General features: G+C 41.2%; 1 protein-coding gene across 2 annotated transcripts in view; it reads right to left on the bottom strand.

Moving 5' to 3' along the window:
- CSMD1 (CUB and Sushi multiple domains 1) overlaps positions 1 to 18,845 on the bottom strand; it is a 2,032,824-nt gene that overhangs the window by 55,303 nt on the left and 1,958,676 nt on the right. For both annotated transcript variants that reach the window (XM_055289255.2, XM_055289263.2), the window contains exons 53-54: positions 9,454 to 9,627; positions 7,540 to 7,713 (exon numbers count right to left, since the gene is read on the bottom strand). In XM_055289255.2, the coding sequence (XP_055145230.2) occupies positions 7,540 to 7,713; positions 9,454 to 9,627 (348 nt within the window). The remainder of the gene's footprint in view (positions 1 to 7,539; positions 7,714 to 9,453; positions 9,628 to 18,845) is intronic.

The following is an 18,845-nucleotide window of genomic DNA, read 5'->3' as shown; positions in this document are numbered from 1 at the left end:
TCAAGCTGACCGGACCACCCACATTATCGATGAAAGCAGGAGGTTTTGAGCAAGAAACTAGGGACACCTCTGTGAGCTATTCCATTCCTCCTTGCTCCTAAATAAGACACGATAGAGGCCTGCTTTCTGGGGAGAGTGAGAACAAAGGAGCTTTGAGGATTTTGTTATGTATGCAAGATGCTCTCTACCCTGGAAGAGCGAAAAGCGATGATAATCCCCACATATTTGCTCAGAAGTATTCACCTATAGTACACGGGCCCAGAGCTACGCAAGGTATTGAGCAAATGAGATACTCTGAAACTTCGCATCTGTTAGGTGAGCTCATTGGTCAGAGGCATCCTCCGTGGGAAGCGCAGAACTGCTCTGGTCTTTCTTTATCCACCGCCTTTCCCACAATTCAATGTGATATTTTCCCTTCAGTTGTAGATTGCATTCCATATGGTATATTAGCAATGGCAGTTGACTGCTACTGCAGATATACCAATTCAGATAAACTTGGGCTCGTATCTTTTGGCAGCAAAGCCTTATACAACATACATCATCTAAAAGGTGATTTTCCTAACGTCTTGTCCTTCAACAGACCAATTATTTCTAGGGTGTGGCATTAAGGGTACTTATGACTTTATGTACAAACTACATTAAGACACTCACTGTTGTTCCACTTAAAATCGCAATGCTAAAATAGTTCTTAATACACATGGCACACTGATAAATTTAGAGCTTTTAGGTTATACACATAATTTAAATCTCTGTAACAGGGTAAGGACCAAAACATACTAAATATACATCTACGAATGAAACTGTCACTGTTGGAGATTTTTTTTGGCAATGCAATCAATAAGTTACTTGGAAATAATAAAAAGTACAAAAGTTTATATTCATCAAAATGAAACCAGAATCATTTTCTAAACACAGATATGACCTTATCCTAAGACTTTTGAAAAATCTCAGAGAAGAGAAAATATTTCTTTAAAAAACAACCTGGAATTTAATTTTTTTTAACAAGAGACATGGTTCAAAATTGCCATTTCATTATGAGCGAACATTTTTGAAAGTAAAACTTGTTAATTAATTAATTGATTAATGAAACATACCTTTTTTAAAAAAAGCAAAAATGCAAGTGAATATGAGTCACTGAAGTATTCAAATGCTGTGAAAATAATAGATGTTCAAGAAAAGAATACTCCTGTGTTTAAACACATAAATAGCATTTGGTCCATGGCTGTATTTCCCATCTGAGAACTTGGCAGTAGTCATGGAAACTCACAGAGGGAAAATGGTGCTAAGTGTTTTTAATAAATTCCACCTATTATAAAGAGGCAGTGAGTACAAAAGGCACAGGAAATTTCGTTTAAGAAGATGACTACACAATGAAAGCCTGAAGTTATTTCCTACTCTACTGTCAAGTATAGACGCTTAAAAATATATTAAATCAGTATAAATATAACAGATTTAAATATTCCATAAGACAGTTTGTTCAAATTTTAGTGTGTGTGTATCCATTCTTTCAATATTTATCTTAATTACATTCACATGACTTAAAAGAAACACATGCATGAATAGTACATATGCATGCAGACACATGCACACACATGCACACACACACATGCACACATGGACACACATGCACACACATGCACACACACGAACACACATGCACACACATATACACATGCACACATGAACACATGCACACATGCACATGCATGCACGCACACACACATGCACACACAGACGCCACACTCATTGCTGGGAGGTAGAGGGGTAGGGAAATGGGGACTGCTTATGTGCTTAGGGTTTCGTTTTGGGGTGATGAAACATCTGGGAACTAGACAGAGGTGATGGTTGCACAAAATGGTCATGGCAAAAGTGCCCCTGAACTGCACACTTTAGAATGGTTAACTAGGTCTAGTTTTTGTTGTTGTTGTTGTTGTTGCTGTTGTTTTTAATGGAGTCTCACTCTGTCAGCCAGGCTGCAGTGCAATGGCGTGATATTGGCTCACTGCAACCTCTGCCTTCTGGATTCAAGCAATTCTCCTCACTGAGCCTCCCGAGTAGCTGGGATTACAGGTGCGCACCACCACACCTGGCTAATTTTTTGTATTTTTAGTAGAGATGGGGTTTCACCATGTTGGTCACGCTGGTCTCGAACTCCTGACCTCGTGATCTGCCTGCCTCGGCCTCCCAAAGTGCTGGGACTATAGGCGTGAGCCACCATGCCCAGCAAACTAGGTCTAGTTTTATGCTATCTGATTTTCTTTTGAGATGGGGTCTTGCTCTGTTGCCCAGGCTGTTTAAGTGCCATGTCTTGGCTCACTGTAGCCTCGACCTCCCAGGCTCAAGGGATCCTCCCTTCTCAGCCTCCTGAGTAGCTGGAACTACAGGCATATACCATCACACCTGGCTAATTTTTGTATTTTTTGTAGAGACTGAGTTTTACTATGCTGCCCAGGCTGGTCTCAAACTCCTGGGCTCAAGTGATCTGCCTGCCTCAGCCTCCCAAAGTGCTGGGATTAAAAGCATGAGTCACTGTGCCTGGCTGAATTTTATCTCAAGAATAAAATAAACACTGAAAGAAAGGATTGTCCAATATCATGTGTTGGAGCTTCATCCAGTACTTGTGAATCCCAAAGCAGACTTTTTTTACTCATTAAAAACTGCTCCCTTTATATACACTTATGTGAACTTCTACGTGTGTTTTAAAACTAAAAACAATGCAGAGAAGCCACTTCTAGTTAATGAAGTCCTTTTAAATTGGAGACACTTTTCCAAAATTTGAAGCAAAAAAAGGGTGTGGACTGCCTGTCTGGGTTTTCTAAATCATCCCCCTTGTTGAAGGTAAGGTTATATTTTCTTTCTTCAATGCATTTATTGCCAATACGCTGTTAACTGCAGCAGAGAGGGCTACTGTCTGCCCCTGTCCGGCATCACTTTCCTGATCCTACTGCAAAGGAGGAGCGTCGGGGCACTGAGGCAGAGGCAAACCACAGCCCAACTCTCAGCGTCTCCCACATGCCAACTGGATATACTTTAAAAACATTTTTTAGGAAGTCGGCTTCCAATTATTTGAAGAGAAGGATTCATCTTTTTCTCATCAAAAGCAAGAATAAAGCTGAATTTTCATTAAAATGAAGGAAGCACTCAAAGGTCTCCCGGGATGTATAGATCTAATCCTCTAGTGTAAAATACAAAGGAAAGCTTTTGGTTTTGTTTCTAATGTTTTAAAAGACGAGCGTGGCTAAAGTTTTACGATGTGGACTGCGTGCCACAATGAAGACAGCTCCCATCTCGGCCCTTACGGCTTCACTCTGGCCCGGAGTTACTCCCCTGCACTGAAGAAAGCAGACAAGGCTTGTGACGTTATCGTCAACGGTGGTTCTGAAAGTAAGAAAACAGGCTGGGTGCAGTGGCTCACACCTGTAATCCCAGCGCTTTGGTGAGGTCAGGAGTTCAAGACCAGCCTGACACACATGGTGAAACGGCATCCCTACTAAAAAAAAAAAAAAAAAAAAAAATTAGCCGGGCATGGTGGCGTAATCTCAGCTACTTGAGAGGCTGAGGCAGGAGAATCACTTGAACCCTGGAGGCGGAAGTTGCAGTGAGCTGAGATGGCGCCATTGCACTCCAGCCTGGGCAACAGAGCGAAACGCCATCTCAAAAAAAAAAAAAAAAAAAAAACCAACAAGAAGGAAGAAAGAAGGAGGAAAGAAAGAAAGAAAACAGCATTCATACAACCAAAGAAGTAGCCTAAGTAGTTGACTTCATGTGTACTGATTGCTGATGGTCATTTTGGGTCATTCTACTAGGCATAAAATTAAAGGGAATTGATGGATGAGAATTTTCAGAGTAATATTGCCTTGCAGTGGTTGGATTCTTTCCCCACACACAGAACTTTGCACCTGCTCTTGTTGCTCTTGTGGTGAGGACGCAGGTGCTGATGTCATGCGGACAACTCAGCTGGGGCAGCAGAAAGTTCCCAAAACGAGCATCAGTTCCCCACTCACGTGATACCACTGCCATGTTTTACAGAGGAAAACGGATGCTTTTTGACTAAAAGACTAAAACTTTTATGAAAAATAACTCGTGTATGGTAAATGTAGAAATTAAAGCCATCAACGTTGTATCTTTATATGGAAAGTGGGTATAGCTACATAGAAACACACAGTAAAGTTTTTATAGGGACAATTAATTAAAAAATCTAATTCTGAAAATTATTTATAGACACTTATCATCCAATTTTTGATGTTTTTATTTTGGGTTAGGAACATGGAAGCCCTTCCTGGTAATGTTTCTTTTTAATTTAATAAACTACCATATTAAAACCAGTATCTCTTGACTATCCATAGGTTAAAAAAAAGAATAGTAAAACTCTATTTAAATCTCAGACTTTATACAAAAATTAACACAAAATGGATCACAGACTTTAAAATATATCAAATGCAAAGTGATAGAAAAAATAGAGGAACACTTCAAGATCTAGGTCTTGGCAGAGTTCTTAGACTTGACATCAATACCATGACCCATAAAAAGAAAAGATGATAAATTTAAAATTCTGCTGCTCAAAGGACCCTGTGAAGAAGATGAAAGTCAAACGAGAGACTGGGAAAAATTTTGCCAATCATATACCTGACAAATGACTATTACATAGAATAAAGAACTCTTGAAACACAATCTTAAAAAACAAACAAAAAAATCCAAACAATTCAATTAGGATGTGAGCAAAAGGCATGAGCAGACATTTCACTGAAGAGTACAGATGGGAATAATCAGCAGACAAGGTACTCACGTCGTTAGCCATCAGGAGATTACAAGTGAACACCATAGAAAGCTATCACTCATGTCGTTAGCCATCAGGAAATTACAAGTGAACACCATAGAAAGCTATCACCACACATCTATCAAGAAAGCTAAAATAAGACAGAGTGACCGCACCGAATGCTGGAGAGGATATGGAGAAACTTCATCGCCCACACATGTTCAGTAGGGATGACAAATAGTACCGCCATGCTGGAAAAATGCTTGGTAGTTTCTTATAAAACTAAACTTGCAAATACCGTATGTCCCAGTACCATTTACACTCGGGCATTTTTCCCAGAGAAATGAAAACTTATAACCACACAAAATCCTGTTCATAACAGCTCATAGCAGCATTGTTTGTGACAGCAAAGTCTGGAATCAACCCAGACGTCCTTCAATGGGTAAACGGTGAAACAAACTGTTACATCTGTACCATGAAATTCTACTCCACTGAAAAAAGGGACTGAATTATTGACATGGGCCACAACTTGGGTGTACCTCCAGAGAATTATGTTGAATGAAAGGGCCCATCTGAGAACGCTGCACATCACATGATTTCATTCATTTCTATAACATTCTTGAAGGGAGAAGGTCAGAGAAGTGGAGACCAGGTTAGGGGATGCCAGGAATTAAGAATGAGGTTGGGATGTGTGGGTGTGTTTATAAGGGGACTAAGGGGGATTCTTGTGATAATGGACATTCTCCATGTTGACCACATCAATGTCCATATGCACGTTGGCCTAATACCCTCTAAGTTTGCAAGATTCTACCACTGGGTGAAAGTGGGTAGGGGACAAAAAGGATCTCTCTGTATTATACCTAGTGCGTGGGTGGGAATCTAGAGTTATCTCAAAATGAAACATTTTATTATGAACGTATTTACTCATTCAACAGACAAAAGGAGGACTTTGATGGGAAAAAAAGAGAGAATTGAAGACATTTTATCCTAACAAAAAAATAACATGCTGAACATATGACATATTTTACATATTCCATATAAACATGTAATTTAATAATTTACCATATTAAAATGTAATGTTAACATGTTCGAGCTCAAATATTTTTAAAAATGAGAGATTACAAATTAAATCAGCTTCTTATCAGGATGATGACCTGCATGATCTCCAATGTCAGATTTTCACTGAGATAATGCTGTTACTAAGTAAAGAAATGAAGCGTATCACTCATGGACGCACACACGATTGTGAGGCGCCGAGAGCGGGGTGAGGGATGTTTGACTCTGGAAGTATCAGGCCTAGGCAGTAAACTGAGCTCTGCTCCCAACGGAGTCCTGCCGCCTCCACACAGAGCCACCGCTAGCTCTCTTGAGCTCCAGAGCGTATTTTGCTAGGCCCTGCTCCATACTTCCTAAAACACCACTGCACAGTTGTCAGTCATAAGAGTTCAACAGCGGAAAAGGCTGAATTATGCTAGAATGAGGACATAGCAGTGTTTTGCATCTCCTCTTATTTCTCGTGATTGTGAAACTAACGTGAAAGAGATCATTTCAACCCTAATTCTGCACATCAGATATTTCCCGTGTAATTATTAAAGGAAAAAGCAAACACAAATACAATGAAAGAAGAAGAAAAGTTGTAGTTCAGGTGAAATCGGTAACCACGTTCCTCTCTTGGTTTTTAGTTTTTGAGGGAGACCATGTTTGGATAAAATGAAAGCTGTGATTCAAGCAAGCTCACCCTTGGGCATATGGGGCTGTCCCTGGGCTCCTTAAGCGCGGGTGGTTCCCTCCTCTGGTCAGGGGCTGGGGCTCGGCGGAGGCAGGGGCAGTGGCTTCACCCCCTCACCCTGGTTTCCTTTGCATTCTGCACTGTGGTTAGTTGAGTGAACTGGGTTTCATTAGTGTGTTGGTCAAATCCCAAACATTCTGATCCTGACAGTACTAGTATTTTAGGGGGAAACAGAGGTAGGAGACTTTACTTAGCCTTTGAGCTTACGCCAAGCCCTCCAATTTAGACCTGAGCCAGAACTCTGCAGTTGAGTAGCCAACTCCTATGCAACTTCTACTCATTTTTTAAATGACTTGGGTTCCTACTCTGCTATCAGCTTATTTGAAGATAGCTCCCGTGAGAATCGGAGGGTAAGAGAGGCTCTTGTCAGAGAAAGAGACATTGGTAACTTCCTGGCTTTAATTTCATCTTAATACCATAAAAAATACTTGCCCTTCACACTGAAGTACAATGCACCATCAATAAGAGAGATGTTGTCATGGAAAGTAATTGAAATGAAATCTTAAAACATTATGAGCTCGAACATCTAGAAATGCAAAAAAGACAGAACACAATTTTCTTGGAAACTCAGATTTAGCCAAGGTCTCTGTGACTATGTTTAAAGAAATGAATCAAAAAATAAATAATTGAAAATTTAAAACAGTAAGAACTTCTTAAAGACAGTCATAAAATTAGAAGCATAATGGCCCCCAAATGCTAACTATACAGGGTAGAAATAAATGTGTAAATGAATGAATGAAAACAGAAATGGAAGACGAGTTATCTTTAAAGGAGAGAATCCTAAATTTTCGTGATTGAACATCTGGCCACAAGACAGGAAAAAGCCATGGAGAGCTCTGTGCTTACTCTCAGAAATGCTTTCACACCTGAATGGCGAGAGTTTGCAGAACTCTTTATGCATCACCTTTGGCTCATGGAGACAGGCTCCTTGGTGTTACTGGGCAGCCCAGAACACTCTCAGAGCAAAGGGCTCATTCCTGGATGCTTTTCCTACCTCGACACGTGGGCAGAGGGCTACTCCACTGGCCGTTGCTCCGACACTGGGCTCGAGACACGCCCTGCAGCAAATAGCCCGTGTTGCAGGTGAAATTCACGACGTCATTCAGGTTGAACTCACTGCCATTAGTGAATCCGTGGGCAGGGTTTCCAGGGTGACCACATGTGATGGCTGTAGAGAGACAGGTCAATGTCATTGTTAAATATGGAACAGGTCATCCCTTTCACTTGGGATTATTAATAAGAAACATGCAGGCATGCTAACTGTATGGACTGAAGGTTTTCCACTAACCAGGCAGCTTACAGATGGTATTTATATTCAGGAGGGAATATTGGGAGCTAGAACCACAGGCTGACCCTACAGGCTTTTAATATAATTGTGGAAAATAACAAACACCTGCCAAACACACTTTCTTCATCATCATAATTATTACTTCTCTCTTGAATCATGACAGAATACCAAATGATTTAAAAATGAAGCACTGAAAAACAAGAGATGCTAAAAATTCTTGTATTAATCATGAGTTTTGAACATTTTCTCCATACACACCAGCTGACTTTGTGAAACCCTCCTTTTGAGACAGTATGGGGATTTGTTTGATACTTTAAAATGTCCACTTATAAATTATTGCAATATCAATTTGCACATCATGAAATTAGCAAAATAACTAAGCACACTCAGGTCCCATTTTTATTGACAATCTCTGTCGTATGATCCTTTGAAATGCAGTGAACTGTCATGATGTCATGCCCCAGATAACAGCAAGACAGATCAGGGAGAAAGATCCATCATTCACCCTTTCAAAAGAAACACACTACAGTCATAAAACTGGTGTTTTCTTCCTCATTTATCTTGTCAAAATTTTTTTCCTCTAAGTAAAGCTTTTACCCTTGAACTTTGTACATTTTTCACAGCACTATTACAGGTAATCCTCGTCACTCTTTTATCAACATTTCTTATGTCTAATTCATAGGAAAATATACAATATTTTAGAAAAATAATTGGTTTAAGGGAAATTGGGCAATAAAGTGAGAGTACATTGTTCTAAAAATAGTCAGTATTTATCTCTGAAGTTACGTAGTTCAAGGTTGATCATTCATTATATGTAATTTTACCTCTTTCTTTTTTTCCATTTTTTTTTTTTTTTGAGGCAGAGTCTTGGTCTGTCGCCCACACTGGGGTACAGCGGCACGATCTGTGTTCACTGCAACCTCCATCTCCAGGGTTCAAGCAATGCTACTGCCTCAGCCCCTCCTAGTAGCTGGGATTACAGGTGTATGCCACCATGCCAGGCTAATTTTTGTATTTTTAGTAGAAATGGGGTTTTGCCATATTGGCCAGGCTGGTCTTGAACTCCTGACCTCAGGTGATCCACCTGCCTCAGCCACCCAAACTGCTGGGATTACAGGTGTGAGCCACCACACCCGGCCAATTTTACCTCTTTCAAGTAAAAGAAAGAATGCATACAAAACTCCTTATATTCTTGACGAAGCAATGACAAAAATACATGCAACACAGATTGGACAGCAAAGTTGCCCAGCAGACCCAGACTCTGCACCTCCACCCTCCTACAATCAGCTTTTCTCTCTACCCAGTTTATCCTGTGATAAAATCAGGGAGGAGGAATCCACGACACCACTTGGCCAGGGATCCATTTAAAATGAATTAACAAGCAAATTAAATGTGGAGTCAGGAAAAGGAGTTTGAAGGAAACAAAACAGGACGGAGATCAAAAAAAGGAAAGCGTGAACACGACAGCTCTCCTGTTCTCTTTCTTTGTAAAGGCAAAACTGAAAGTTTGCTGTTCCGTTTTACAGCGAAGATTAAACAGGTATGTATTGTGACCTAGTAACAAAAGACAATGTGGCCAAAGGAAGCATCGATGAATCTGTCCACAAAGAGCGCACTTACGGACACAGACAGGCGTCTGTCCAGACCACTTGTGGTCTTGCAGGCATATCCTCACGGAAGTTCCCACAAGCCGGAAACCAGGATTACACTGGTAAACCACCGTGTCTCTGTAACTGAAGCCATCTCCACTAATGTGACCGTTCACAATCGGGTCTGGGGAACCGCAATGGCCCGCTAAAAATGTAAAACCAATTTTAAAATTTAGAGTGTTTGTCATTCATAAAAGTGGTACATTCATAACTTACTTTTATTATCAAGTCAGTAACAGTATTGAAGGCTCAACTTATTGAAATCTTTCTCATTACACATATATGTATACTTTTAAATATAGTTTTTCTTCTTTTTTTTTTCACAAATCCTAGATAAAATAAGTAATATTTCTAATAGGAAATGGTTTGTATTTCCCTGGTTGTGATTTTCTCATCTATTCATTTCACTTATTTTGCTTACCTGTATTCTGTTATTTACCTTGTTATATTATTTTCAAATCAAAGCAAAAAGTAAAGAAGGAATTCTTGGAATTAATATGAACAGGGCTTCTTAACCTATTGATTATGGGTAGTAAGGAGATCAATGAGGTGGCCTTCCAGTATGACAGACTAGATAATCAAATTACCTGTGAAATTCCAAATGGAAAGACAGGGATCAGAGGATAAGTTCAATTTCAATTATGAAAATCTGAGTTATGGGTGAGCCGATGTCTGGGTAAAAATGGCCTGGAATCAGTTGAAAAGAGAAGTATAGAGTTCCAGGGACAGATGTGCTGAAGTTAGGGTGGACTTGGGAAAACAGGAGCATGCACAGCTGACGGTTGAAACTAACAGGTGGCAGGGCTTACCCAGCTGCACAGTGAAAGAACACGAAGAAGGGCGAGATCGGGGCAGGCAACTTTACTTAAGGGGAGACAGAATGTCCATGTAGATAGTAAAACAACTGACAAACATGGAAATGAAAGAGCTTTAGTAAGAGAGCTTCCACATGGAGAAGGGCCCTCTGACATTATTCCACTCCCTCCCTCCCACCAATTTTTTTTTTTTTTTTTAGGCAGGGTCTGTCACCCAGGCTGGAATGCAGTGGCACCATCACGGCTCACCGCAGCCTCAATCTCTTGGGCTCAAGTCATCTTTTGGCCTCAGCCTCCTGAGGAGCTGGGACTACACCACCATGGTACACGCCGCCATGCCTGAGTAATTTTTTTTATTATTATTATTTTTAGTAGAGACGGGGTCTCATTACGTTGTTCAGGCTGGTCTGCAACTCCTGAGCTTGAGCAATCCTCCTGCCTTGGCCTCCCAAAGTGCTGGGATGACAGGTGTGAGCCACCACACCATTTTATCACCTTCTCTTCCATTTCCCTCTTCTGCTGGGATCACAGGTGTGAGCCACACCATTTTATCACCGTCTCTTCCACTTCCCTCTTCTGCTGGGATGACAGGTGTGAGCCACCACACCACTTTATCACCTTCTCTTCCATTTCCCTCTTCTGCTGGGATGACAGGTGTGAGCCACCACACCACTTTATTACCTTCTCTTCCATTTCCCTCTTCTGCCGGGATGACAGGTGTGAGCCACCACACCATTTTATTACCTTCTCTTCCATTTCCCTCTTCTGCTGGGATGACAGGTGTGACCAACACCATTTTATTACCTTCTCTTCCATTTCCCTCTTCTGCTGGGATGACAGGTGTGAGCCACCACACCATTTTATCACCTTCTCTTCCATTTCCCTCTTCTGCCGGGATGACAGGTGTGAGCCACCACACCACTTTATTACCTTCTCTTCCATTTCCCTCTTCTCCCTCTTTACTGCCCTCACTTTTCCTTCTTTCCTTTCCTCTACCTTCTCCTTTTCTCTCTCTCCCTTCCTCGCATATACAGAAAGGGTATTCTTATTAAATCAACAAAATATAAAGGCTTAAGAGTAACTTACATGAATGGGACCTGTGTTACACACGGGTTTTGGAGTCACAAGAAGAGGAAAAACATTCACTATGAGTTCCTAAATCATCATCTTTGTCACTGTCCTATAGTTGCAGCAACATTTCTTTTTGCTTAATTCACAGGAAAATAAAGAATACATTAGAAAAACAATTGGTTTAACAGGAATTTTGCAATAAAGTGAGAGTACACCTGTTCTAAAAATAATAATCAATATTTATCTTTGAAGTTATAGAAAGAAATTTTTCATAGGGAAACAGCTACAGAAGCCTTGGGTCCATGCAGAATATCAAGGCGGACACTTTACCTGCCCACTTATTTCCCCAACAGAGAACACACCCAGTGATGCTCCACACAAGTTCCTGTACAGCCAGATTTGAGAAAATTGGAAAATTGCTGTCATACTCCTTTGGGATTAAGCATACTCTTCTAGGGTTATTTAAAACCATAATCTACATTTCTGCTTAAAACAAAGTTTAGAAACATTGTGTTCTCCTATTTTGGAGAACAAACTTATTATCAGGAAGGTAACATTGCAGAGGAGAGAGAGAGAGAAGAATCTGATCTCTGCCTCAACTCGCAGAAGAGATTAGATCAAAAAAAGCCAGGCTAGATTTGGCTAATTTTAGTGCATTGGCAGGTATTCCAGTCAATCGGATCAATAAGTCAGTTCTGGTGATTTGTCCCAATCACTCCCACATATGAGACTTGATACAAGCGGAGAACGTGGATGAGGGTGAACGTTCTCCATATTTTGAAGAGACACCCCCTGAAGGCGCAAGTGTTATCATAGGCACAGAGGACATTGTCTCTGAAGGTTCCAGCTTTCCAGACACTGTCCTTTGCACAACATGCTCTGTCGTGCATGGGGGAGATGGAGCCATCGTTCCAACCCTAGAGACAGGGAGATGAGGACTGATGAGAGCCAGAAGGGCTTATCAGCCCAGCATAAGAGATCGCAGCCATTTCTGAGGTGAGGCATAGAAGAGCTAGTTTCTAGAAACACACAATAAAATGACATCAGCGATTCCTTTTGGGATTACTTCTGAAGCCTGGAACCACTCCAAGAGGAGGGGACTTGGGACCAAAGGTAATAGTGATGTGAAGAGGGGTACATTTTAACGGAGCTCCTCTCATTTTAGGTAATCTGTTCAGGCCTCATTCTTGACTTGGCCAAGCATGACTCCTTTTAAACCTTGTATTTTTCTAAACTGAGTTTTAATAAGTGCACATGGTTTAAAGTTGCACTCTTCTTTGGGAAAATGGCAAACAAGTACTTGTAATGCTCAAGGAAGCATCTGTGTACTCTAGAAATCAGGCAGGAAGCCTGACAGCCATGATTGTAAATAAAGATTCCCAACAGCAACTCCTCTCTGACACATGGTCATTTCGGTTCTCTGAGGAATTGGCACCAAACACCTACAGAAAATAGAGGATGTCCTTCAAAAACATTTCATTTTACCTCCTTGCCTGTAGAAAAAAAAGTTATGTATCAGCAGGATTGCCTACTATCTAAGCTTTCTAATATGGAACAATTATTTCTACAATGTGGCTTCCTATTTTGAAACAATGAGATAGCAATCTGTTTTTTACCTGTTATCACTTTCCAGCCATCAGTTAATTCTGTTTTAAAACATTCAAAATCTTAGACCAATTATAGTCTATTACAGATAGAGGATAACCACACAATTTCATTCATAGAATACTCTTTAACCCAAATATTGATGATATTGTGTCAATATGTTGAGGAAGGGAAAATTGCATTAGGAGGATTTTGAACTCAATGAATTTTGAGCTCTATTGTAAATTTAAGATTCTATTAGTCTATGACAGTATTATTGTATATGCTTTGTATGTGAGTTACTTTTTCTTTTAATATCTTTGACGTAGTCTTGGTTTTGAGTCATCTACACAAAACCTACAAGGTCTCTCTGTCTTTCATCAGAATGAAATGTAATCATGTTCATGCTGCTCTGCAGTGTCTCTGCCATATTAGTCACGCACTGAGCACTTGTTGAAATGAATAGAAATAGAATAACCTCACCACTGGGCAGTCATGTCCTTTACATTGTCTCCTATGTCACCTTCATGTATTTGACAATAATTCACTTATTTGACAATAATTTCATGATGATTTGTTGTGGGTTGCAACGTTCTTGGGGCTGGAGATTAAACAAGGAATAAGACACAATTGCAGAGGGTAAACGCAGATGAGCAGCTGTCATGTGCAGAGTCTTGAGGGCGTGCGGACCTAGCAGGCTGGGAACGAGTGGAAGGAGCACTCAGTTGTGCTGAGGACCAGGACTCCTGGTGAAAGAGGTGGCGTTTCAAGTCTGAAGGATGAGCACTTGTTAGCCGGGAAAAGGTGACGGCAAGACATTCTAGCCAGACAAAATAGAAATGTTATCTATTTTTAAAGCATCTGTTAAAAAATGAAGACTGTGATGTCAAATGACCCAGTTATACATTTGCTAGGAGGGTGACCATTTGCATCCTGTCCAGCTTAGTTCACGGTAGGTGTCAGCCTCACTGTGTGACTCTGCTACTCTTTGAAGATAGTTGCTACAACTCCACTGAGTATGCACAGCAGCGAAGGAGGACAAGCAACTCTATTAATTGAACTTTTTTTAAATAAATTAACGTGGGGTGAGAGTAGCCCTGCACACTTCAAAACCAAATATCATCTAGTGACAATAAAATACTGAAATTCCTCGGTGGACCTTACACTATGATGCCAGAGCCCAGAGGCTGTGATTTGTTTTGATTTTGCAGACTGGTTTTTTTATTATTCATTGACGTTTAGCTTCAGTTTAAACAAAAACTGCCCAATGTCTCCTGCAGGCAATTGTGTAGCAACAACAGTCACACCCGGGACATCATGCAGCCTGGATATCTTGAGAAGTGTCTGTCAGAAATTGTCGTATTAAAGTGTGGAAGGAAAACCTTGGCATGAAAGCAAGTGGCCCATTTTTCTCTTAAATCAATCTTCTGCGTGAATTTATTAGTCTACTAGTAATCTGAACCCGATAGGACTGAGAAGCAAACGGCTGAAGAATTAGGAAAGAATGCTATGAAACTGTAAATTCATATGATTTTTAATCCAATGTATATAGAGAGATAATGTAGATATATCCTCATGGAATTGCTGAATTTTCTTTTAGCTCAAGCATGAATTAACAATTCAATTACTACCAAACTTTATGAATTTTACATTTTACTTCTTCATTTTCTCCATGCTGAGGACAGGTATGACTGCGGATGGGATAATTCACCAACCGCTTAAAATGGCTGAGAGAAGCAGTAACGGAACCAAGAATGCAATGGTCTGCTCCAGTGACTCTGTTTTACACACTATTATACAAAATATGTCATTGGAATAAGAATATCGGGGTCAGACACAGTGGCTCATGCCTGTAATCCCAGCACTTGGCGGGGCTGAGGTAGGTGGATCACCTGAGGTCAGGAGTTCGAGACCAGACTGGCCAACATGGTGAAAGCCCATCTCTACTAAAAATAGAAAAATTAGCTGAGCGAGATGACACACACCTGTAGTCCCAGCTGCTCGGGAGGCCGAGGCAGAGGAATTGCTTGAACCTGCGAGGCAGAGGTTGCAGTGGGCCGAGATTGCACCACTGCACTCCAGCCTGGACGACAGAGCAAGACTCTGTCTCAAAAGATAATAAAAACAATAACAATAATACTGTGAAACCTCAGAACCACTGAGGTGTTACACATACGGACTGTGCAGTACACTGGGTGGGTCCCAGGAATTTGAACGTCTTTCCTGCGTTACAAAGAGTTTCCATACCATAAGTTTTGAAAATCACTAGCTTTTCAGTCTACTCTATTCTGTGTCTGATGAAAGCTTTGTTACTGTTTGTAATTATAAACTGCTATTATATTTTTCATAAAATGTCTCAAATAGAAAAAGGGGAGTTATTTTAACAATCTTTCTCTAAAATTGGATTTGAAAGAAACAAAATCTACCAAACTTTTGAACAAAGCACAGAGACTGGTAGCAAGACGGATGGAATATTAAGTCCATTTTCATGGCAAAGAAATAGAGTATGTCGCAAGCAAAATGTCAGGAAGAAGGCTCGAGAAGGAGGAAAGGCCTAATCTCTTGATTGGTCAAGGTTTGCCTGCAAACTACATTTGTGCCAGAGCACTCAGCAGGGCAGAAAGTGGCTGAATTCCCGCTGTGAGGTCAGTTGAGTCCGAGGTTCATTAGGGACAGACACAGGAGAAACCACTCACTCCATTAACACCCACACAGTGTGGCCCACACTTAGACCAGGGGAGGCCGCACACCTGCAGTTTACGGAATTCAACACAGCAGAGCAGGGGCCTCCGCAAGGCCAGCCTCTCAAAGCCTTTGTTTCTCGAGTCCCATCTGAATTCCACTGCACAGGTCTTTTAGCGTAAGTTATAAAAAACCTTGCTGAGAGAACAAAAGGTTGTTTTGTTTACTTACAGTAGAGTGAACACTCAGAAACTGGTTCCTGAATGAATCTGGTTCCTTCAGAACTCCAGCGTGACCTGCTGGGTTACCTATGTTTTCTGGAAAGCGGTTCTACGAAGCTGTGTTTTAGAGGAGGAATCTTACTGGCGCACAGGATTTGGCTTTGTTTACGCTATCCGCACTGTTTTTGCAACACTTGCTTTTGCTACTGAAAAGAGTCATGCGGTTTGCAACCTAAAACCACCACGCTGATTGTTAGTGGTGACTTTCTGAGTGACTGACACAAGGTGGACCCTCAAAGAGACCTCAGGTACTCGTTAGCCGATTTACCTTAACATCATAACACATGCAGAGTGAACGCCTCAAATGCAAGTGCAGCAGGTGAGAGTCTGTGACAAGTACGTAGACCTGTGTGATTTTGGAAATGGGTTCCCTGATTTGGAAATGTAATAGAGTTCCACTGTTTCACTTCTCCCGCAGAAACCCCGTATACCAGTGGCAATGTTGCCATAATGCCTCCCATGACAGAGGACAGACCTCCCATGACAGAGGACAGACCTCCCATGACAGAGGACAGACCTGCATTCTGTGGGGAGGAATCGGCACCTTCCATTGGAGCTGTAGGATCTCTCCCCTCTCACCAGGCCTCCCACACACGCACTTTTTCCCCTAGAGAGGCCTCCTTGAAGGGCACCTCTTCAATGTGCAGGTTTGTAGAAGTACAAATAATAAATATTGGTCCGGGGATTAGAACAGAATCCATTTTTAGAAAATCTATAAACCAAATATTCAACCTCAGTATTTGCTTTGTGATTATTGGTACTTATTGGTGAAAGTAAAATACATTACAAATATCATGTGCCGTAGGGGAATATAATATGCTTTATTCTATCCATTCTGTGCAATAACACGGTCTTTGGGCTAAAGTCAGAGTTATTTGGGCAGTAGATTCCAAAGCCAATTTGCAAACTTTTCTTGAGTATTAACAAATGGTCACAAAAGGTCAGGTGGATCAGATTCATTTATAAGCAGGAAAAACTATTATTCGCAGTACACATCAACGGACATATTTAAGTCTCTAGATCTGCATATGCTAAAGAAACACATTTGAATATTGATAAGTGAGGTTTTTTTTTCCCTCCAAGTGCAATTTCTAGGGGCAATGCTGAGCGACTTAGCCCATGCATAGATATGCATATAGTATCACACAGAGTGTGTGGAATTCGTCCAACATGGAGGTATTGGGCTTGCAGAGCATACAACACTCTGTGCTGTTTGTGACAGCATCAAACAAGGGCCCGAGTCCTCTGCCACAAATCCATTTGATCAAATCTCTGCTTAACACACCTTAGTGAATGACAGCTTTTTTAAACCTATTTGGTTTGAAGAAAACCTCAAACCAGGGCCATGATTTGGATTGTCTTTGGGGCTTTCAGAAATCTTTCATCTGTTCGTTGTCTCAATGTAGTTCCTGAATATACCACATTTCCACCTTCTTCCCTGGGCCTATCCTGCCTCATTGACCTAAAGCTTCCTCTGCAGTCTTGCCTGCTGGTGTCAAGTCTTTCTGTCCCTCAAACCTCAGTCCAAATCCACTGCAGGTGCGCATCTTCCACAAACCCCAAAGGAAGAGCTGCCCCTTCATACAAGATGCAAAGATCTCCCTTGCTTCAGGTTTCTCCTACAATAGGAAAGCCTATCTTTGGTGTTGCCTATTTAAAACACCCAGCCTCCTACTTTTCTGCTGTGTTTTGTTTTAGATTTAGCATGTGGCATTCTAATTTTTTGTACCTATGCACTTCCCCTGTTGGACTGTGAGTTCTGGGTGCAGCACCATGCTCTGTGCATCGGGACTCAGCTCAAAGCCTGCCCTGGAGCGGGTGTCAGAGTTAGATCTTTTCCACCACCTTGTGGCCCTATCAGTCCAGGCTCTCGTGCTTGTTTCAGGCAAGTCCAACTTCCTTGGGCCGTACTCCGCATCTATGCTACTGCCACCACCTTCGCCACTCTTGCTTTCTGGAATGGCTTTACCCCATGCCTGCTTGCTGGAATTCCACCCAGAATCAGGTTGGCTTCCCCCACATCTACTCTTCTATCAGCCTCTAGGTTGCTCCCACTCTCACCTGGATTTCTCAAGTACTTTGTCTATATCTCCCATTTGCCATTATTCTATTCCCAACTTTTTTGTTTTTTTTTTTTTTTAAGATGAAATTTTGCTCTGTCACTCAGGCTGGAGTGTAATGGCATGATCTCCGCTCACTGCAACCTCCACCTCCCGGGTTCGTGCAATTCTGTTGCCTCAGCCTCCCAAGTAGCTGGGATTACTGGTACCCGCCGTTACGTCCAGCTAATTTTCTGCATTTTTAGTAGAGACGAGGTTTCGCTGTGTTGGCCAGGCTGGTCTTGAACTCCTGACCTCGTGATCTGCCTGCCTTGGCCTCCCAAAGTGCTGGGATTACAGGCGTGAGCCACCGCGCCCTGCCTATTTTCAACTTTTTATTAATGCTACTTGGTATTTACCTTATTTATTCCTTAGAGTATAGATTTCATAAAAGAAGAACCATATCTTATTAACCTCTGAATGCTGCACAATAGTTCTTGAGGAACAAGAAAAATATTAAATACTATTCAGAAATATGACAGAAAAACCCAACGCTGAGAATTTTGCTATTTATTCCCTAGCCACTGACAATACATTTGGAAAATCTGAAGACTGGTATAGGGAGTTTTCCTGACTAACAAACAGAACATATTTGACACTTAAGATGGTATAGCAAAGATGGCGGGGGGAGGGGGAGGGCGTCAGGAGAGGCAGTGCTAATCTTTCTGCTCTAATACTATCTTTCTGCTGTGATGTAAGCATTATCATAATCAGTTGTTTTATTAAATATTTTATGTGGATCTTTCCAAAATACAAGGCAATTGAAGAATATATTTAAACTTGATTATCTAAGAACTACGAACAACTACAGTCTAAAAACAGTATTTTGAA

The sequence above is a fragment of the Symphalangus syndactylus genome, chromosome 1, assembly GCF_028878055.3.
Source record: "Symphalangus syndactylus isolate Jambi chromosome 1, NHGRI_mSymSyn1-v2.1_pri, whole genome shotgun sequence".
Classification (NCBI taxonomy): Eukaryota; Metazoa; Chordata; class Mammalia; order Primates; family Hylobatidae; genus Symphalangus; species Symphalangus syndactylus.
This window is presented reverse-complemented; position numbering and strand designations above follow the sequence as displayed.